Source organism: Atta cephalotes, assembly GCF_000143395.1.
Source record: "Atta cephalotes unplaced genomic scaffold scaffold00086, whole genome shotgun sequence".
NCBI lineage: Eukaryota > Metazoa > Arthropoda > Insecta > Hymenoptera > Formicidae > Atta > Atta cephalotes.
The window spans coordinates 414,836-421,422 of NW_012130150.1; the positions used below are offsets into that span (position 1 = coordinate 414,836).

General features: G+C 38.7%; 1 protein-coding gene across 1 annotated transcript in view; it reads left to right on the plus strand.

Annotated features, from left to right (window-relative positions):
- The first annotated feature begins 4,517 nt into the window (after positions 1-4,517).
- Positions 4,518-6,587, plus strand: part of LOC105624707 (neuroligin-1-like) — a 36,947-nt gene continuing 34,877 nt past the window's right edge. Inside the window, exon 1 of the mRNA XM_012206061.1 lies at positions 4,518-4,742. Coding sequence (XP_012061451.1) covers positions 4,518-4,742 — 225 coding nt within the window. The remainder of the gene's footprint in view (positions 4,743-6,587) is intronic.

Sequence of the window (6,587 nt, forward strand, 5' to 3'; positions counted from 1 at the left end):
CTTTGAGAAATTTAGGAAGTCCCCGAGCTCGTGCAAATTACCGGTGCTGTTATAGAGTGGGAAACTTGACAGGAATCTCGAAAAATGGAATTGCCTTTTAGATCCTTAGAATAGTAAATGTTGTCGACTTTAATTTAACGCCAGATCCGTAATAATACATCGGGAGTTGATGCAATAACGGAGTACTTTATAATAGAACTCGACTTACTTCAATAATAAAAAAAGTGTTAAAACTTTTGTTGTCCACGCTTATTCTGAGATCAATCTGTTTCGCGAATGTTTCGTAATATTTTGTAATACGCAGGATATTACGTGATAATTTCGAAGATTAATATTTAAGCAATTTAATCGATTATTTAATTAATATATATTTTTTAATATATTTTTGCTATTAAACGAATACATATAGTGAAAAAATATATAAAATTTTGATAAATATTTATTAAAGCATATATTTATATTTACTTCTTTGGTACAAGAATCATTTATTTTTTATTCAATTATCATTCTTTTATTAAGTAAATATTCATTTACTGTAATTAAATGTGTTTAGAACTGTGGAAAAAATATTATTATGATTTAGTAAATTTTTTTCTCAGTGTAATAAATGATAAATAATATTCGATATAAAATAACTAGATCGACTGATTTGTAAAATAACTAAAATTGGTTAGATGCGAAAACTGTAGTTTCGTTGCGAAATCGATTTCTTTTCCCGTTCGATTCTCACGATGAAATGTCATACACGAAGATAAAGAGATATAGTACAAGGCTGGAGACTCATGCAGTTATATTACACGCCTATTCCTAGGGCGTCTCCTTTGGGAACGGCGCCACATCGAGGGGCGAAAGTTAGTGCCGCCTGGGGGATCGGTACGACCGATAATTGAGGCTTGAATTAAATTAGCCTTCGGTGTTCCATTCCAGAACGACTGAAAGTCTCGCGCGTTGCTCGCGCGATAACCGAATTGACCCACGTTCAGCCGATCTAATCGCGATTATCGATCACCGCTCTTACGCTGAGGTTTCATTAGGATCGATATCGCTCCGCAGTTAAATCGATTAGGCAAGATGCATAATGGATTAAGCAAACGCACGTGAGTTTGATGGCGATCGAACTCTCTTCCCTTTGACTCGCGTCGCTCCTCGCAAGCGCCGCTCTTACGGTTTCGCGATGATAATTCTTATGAAAGAATAAAATGGATGTTCGTCCGCGAGCGCGATAGTTGGAATATGAGAGAGAGAGAGAGAGAGAGAGAGAGAGAAAGAAAAAGCGACGTAAATTGCGGTATCATAATGAAGCGGAGACTCGCGCGCGGCGCATCGATTTGCGAAAAATAAACCGGAACAAGAAACTTTATCTCGTATTTCTTCGCGACTTGGAAAGTTCTGAATATCAAAGTTGTAATTTATCGTAAGTACTTAGATTCCCCGGCGGGGCCACCGTATCTATTATCGTCGCCAATTTTTCGTCTCGAGAAAACGCGTTATCAATATACACCATCGCAGAATGCGATATGACGCAACTGCCAAAAGACACCTAGCCCGTATATTTCTCGTTTGAATTGTTGCCATCCATTTATGTTAAATAAATCATATTACGTAATAACGTACGGAGTTGTAATGTACGGCGACACGGAAATGCATTCGCGTCGAGTAAATGGATTTACTTAAAAGTTTAATAATACAAGCAATAATTTACGTGCGCTTTAGGAGAAGTTAAAACGGAAATTCATTAAAACATTATGATGAAATCCTATGAGATGAATAAAACACTATGATTTTTCTTCTTGCTCGTAAGTCTATATTTTAACTGGATATGTTAATGAAATAAAGGAGCATAGCCAATCTTCAAATACGAAAGTCCATATTGTACCTTCGTATTTGTAGTCTAATTGAAGAAAGAAAACAAGCTAAAGAAATTGATTTGGCGAATTCAATCATATTCGATTTCTAATTAATTTGTTTCCTCAGCTCTGAATCCATAACGAATTTTGCGAATGGAAAGAAAATTCCCGTCCGAGAGAGAAAGATTCGAACGGACGGACAGTGCCAATCACTGCGCCATCGGGAACGATGTAGTCCTGATTAAAAATTTAAATCAACCATTGGCGCTGATATTGTTAGCGAGCGAGAAAGTTTGCGATCCAGCGGCGCCGCCGTTAACCCTAAATGGAAACATGGAGCTGGGAAAAGTGGCGAAAGAATTGAGAGAGAGTTCAGAAATGCGAGGGATTGAAACCAGAAGGAAGGAGGGTGATCAGTGAGATGTCCTACGAGGAGATAAGTTTCTCGGTGCAATCAGTGCCTCGCTGTCTTTTTCACCTTTTTGCAGCCCTTCCTCTCAATCGTCCTCTTGTATCGACCACCTCGTTGATGTACCATTGTTGTGGCATTCACTTATTTTCACATTTTCGAGACTTAAGATAATGTGACTATTCGCGGCATTCGGTTTACTCGGCTCTGATGTTTTTGAAGGCGTTCTTATGCATTCACAGACAAAGACTTTGCGTCGATCGAGATTTAGAGGAAGGCCATTTGTGAAACCGACATAATTGTAAATCAGACATTTTTTTATTACAGAAAAATTGTCTTACATGAATTACGATTGGCAACTATTGAAAAACTATGAAGATTTCATGTGTTTACCCATTTTCTATCTTAAGTAATTACAAATATTTCTATGTCTTTAACAAAAAATTCAAACGAACTGATGAAAATTTACAGAATTTACCAGATTTGATAACATACATTTAATAATGGATTAATGCGAGTTAATCTGAGGTTTAAGGACAAACCCAGATTTGATTGTGGTCACGATTTTGACAATGTAGTAGAATCCATTTATTTAATGTCGATCGTAAAGCGTTCTGCCGATCGTATGGTAGGATTAATTAATAAAGTGATTGATTCGGTTAAACGCATTAATCGTACTGTGCGCCGCAGATTCGCGCGCGACTAGACCGGCGAATTCCATAAATTTAGGAACTGCAGATCGATCGAATCGTGTCCGTTCATCAGTGTGTCACGTCCGACCAAGCGAATTCACCGCAAAACCGGACAGCGGTATCGAATGGATCACCGATTTTTTAAAAATGATGAATAGCAAGTCCCATCGGTGTTAGTGCGATTCATTCGCATTGATAGGCTTATTGTTGTAATTACGAGCGCGGACAAAAGACTATTTTTACGAATAATGGCTTGATCGCGAAAGATATTCTTGAGTTTTGCGGTAATGAGATTCCAATCTTAATTCCTCGCCAATAATGTTAGACTTTTAAGGTATAATTCATTTTTTGATTGTGAGAGAGAGAATTTTAATAGATAAATTGAAATCTGTAAAAAATAACTAAAAATAAAGTAAAATAAGTAACAACATTTTATTTTTATAAGGAACTGTAGAAAAACTATGAAGAGAGAGAGAGAGAGAGAGAGAGAAAGCGAGAGAGAATCGTATTGGAACTGTCACTATTTCTTTCATATTAATAGAATGTCATACTAATTTCACGGATACTCAAAAGTGGAATATATGAAAGCACGATATTTTATTAATACAAAAAAGAATGACAGTTCCAGTAGCGCTTTTCATAGTTCAACATTTACTTACAAAAATAAAAGAGTTCCACATTTATAATATTAAAAAATCAAAATTAAAAAAGTTGCAATTGAAACTCTGTTTAAAAATGACTGTAAAGTATAGAAATTTTGCTAGAAATACCGAGAAATGTCGCTGAAATTGCACTAAATTAATGGCACAATATTTTTTCTCATGTACTGTGATATCTTGTACATTTAAAGTTCGTTAAAATTGATAATTGTTGGAATTTTGTTTTTAAATTACATATATTACATATATTACAACTTCAACAGTATGAGAATTCATTATGGAAGAGAATAGAGAAGCAGAAGAAATCAAAGCGTGCGAATTATCATAAATCACTCACTTTACACTTACTCAAAATGACAGTTAAAGTAATAAGTAATTATATAAATAATTGTGTATATATACACCGAGTCTTTTTAGTGCGTAAACTGCAGTTATCAGAAAATAAAATACTAAATCTTGCGAGCGTTCCATTACATCGTATTCTCGCTTGCTTGCTTACAGACCGAAGCCTGCCTTTCAACGTTCAAAGCCGTCCGCTCTCCACGTTGGCGGCGGCGCAGAGGCCGGTCGTCTCCCAACTTTCTTATTCAAGATGTTTTGAGAGCAATTTAACTTGGACTTTGGTCGAAGAGCCCCGGTCTTGAAGCCGCCTGTGAGAAGAGAATTAAGAGCGGAATAAAACGCGCGGAAGGAAAGTGACTGCCAACCCGTAATGAGGGAATACGGAGGAGTGGCTCGCGAGAGGTTGCATCGTTCATCGCGGACAAGTTAAAAAAGAGAAATTCATTTCGGAGTGCCGTCGCTGTCGAGATTCACGAGGTGCACCCGGTTCGGCTATCCATCGACGACCAAGGTCGCCGTACGGTTATGCTGGTGGCATCGCTGCAGGTGGCCGCCAGCAAATGCTGTCATGCCGCTGCCATGCCAGCCGGCGGCCCGGAGCCGGCCGCTGGTCACGACGTGGTGCCTGATCAGGCCGATCCGTTGCTCTCTGCGCGTAGGACTCGCACTGCTGCCGCTGATCGTCCTGTTAATCTTGGCCGGCCACAGTCGTGCGGCTTCCTCGCAGCCCGTGACCCGCTACGCTTCGCGCATCGTCGAGACGAAGAGCGGACAAATACGTGGGATACTTCAGGTATGTATCGATTCTTCTTGCTAGGACCCGGACCGGGAGGGGATGGAGGAGAAGGTGGAGGAAATGGAGGAGGGTGTGGGGTATCGAACGACGTACCACATCCCCGGCAGGATTTGGATATCCTACAGGCAGGTGGAACGAACGCAGTGGAGCCTGCTCGGACATCGAGTTCGATTCGATGTAAATGGCGAATCGTGATTCGCGGATCGGCTAGTTCCCGGCAGTATTACGTCGCTGTTTCCGCGATGTACACAACGAAAAGCGAGATTTATTGCTGGATTGACCCTGCGGAAGCGGGATTTTTTTGTCCGTCGTCGTTCGAACTGGACGTAGCTCGCTCGAGAGTACCAATTATTTGTGACAACGCGTTTCATTTTTTTATAATTCTAATATCAGTTTTTTAAAGAAATGGAGGTATGTTTTTTTTGATAAAAAATAACATTTCCCTGCGCTAAATTTCTCGACGTAAAATTGAAGCTATATTGTATAAAATGGAACGGTATTCGCTGGTAATCGATTGCAGAATCTCTCGCGCAGGTCTATTCTTCCTGTTTATACAAGTAACGGGTGGTGGTTATGATAGTGGATATGCGATGACATGAATATTTGGATATTATGTGTACAGGATGAGATAATATCTTGGACATGAATTAATCTCCTGCTGTAGTTCACGTGCGAAATGCGAATCAATTTTGGTCAAGAGCTGTATAAACTAGCCCAGTTAAATGTCTTGTTAACTAATATCGAAATAATAATTATGGCTACAGCAGCGCGCCCGAGTGTTCTCTATTGAGTTCTACGTTACGTAATTAATATCTATTTTCATTTTAACAATACGCTATCTCTTCTCCATAATGGTAACATTAATAATACGTGAATAACGCTTTTAGCATGCGACATTGCGGACAGTTTAACGTGTACGAACGATGTTTCCGCGAGATTTTTAATCTTCGCGCGTCGAGCGCGTTCGGCAAAAACGAAGATAAGAACTATATCTAATGTTCTCTCATTAACATCCCGAGAAACGTTGGGTCCCCGGCGCATTAATCTTGCGATTTCAATTACTTCCACACTACTGTCTTTCTACATCTCTTAAATTTGACCGCGTCGCCGCATATCCTCCTTTTCCTCGCGCTTTACTTTCTCCCGTTTTTTTGCTTCTTTTTCTCATCACTTGTTCCGTCCAATCTAACTCGTCCTCAGTGCCCAACACCTCTTCCCTTTTTTCTCTCTTCTCGTTGCCCAACGTACTCTTTCATTAAATGCGTTACTCTGTCCTCCTATCACTCCTCTTACAAACTTTACAGATCTTCTCTCCGGCTTTTCTTTCCTCTGGCGTCAGTTTCTTCTCTCTTACCATCCCTTCAACTTATTACCGCACCTAAATCCTGCTGTCGACCCGACATTAAAACTTCCCTTTGCCTGCTAAGTATCTTTACCAACCGATGACTCTTATATCCTTCTCACGATTTTTTTTTATTCGCTCTAACTAAGAATACGTGCGTCGCTCGTTAACTTTTTCATCGTATCTTCACACACATTTTATTATATATATATATATATATATACAAAGTGTAATTGAAATAATCACCCACTAATCATACAGCTATTTCTAATAGAAAACTAAGTTAAAAAGTTCTCTATCATTTTGCAATTTTCGCAACAGTTAATGAGATATTAATTTCCAAATATTACCAAATGAACGGATAAAATCGAATGTATAAGATAATTTTAAGATATCTTTTCGTGTTCTTTTCGAAATATTTTGAAGAAATATTTTTCTTAAAGAACTCTTAAAGATATTTTAAAGCTGTGTTATACGTCAATTATAGACATTTGCTCATT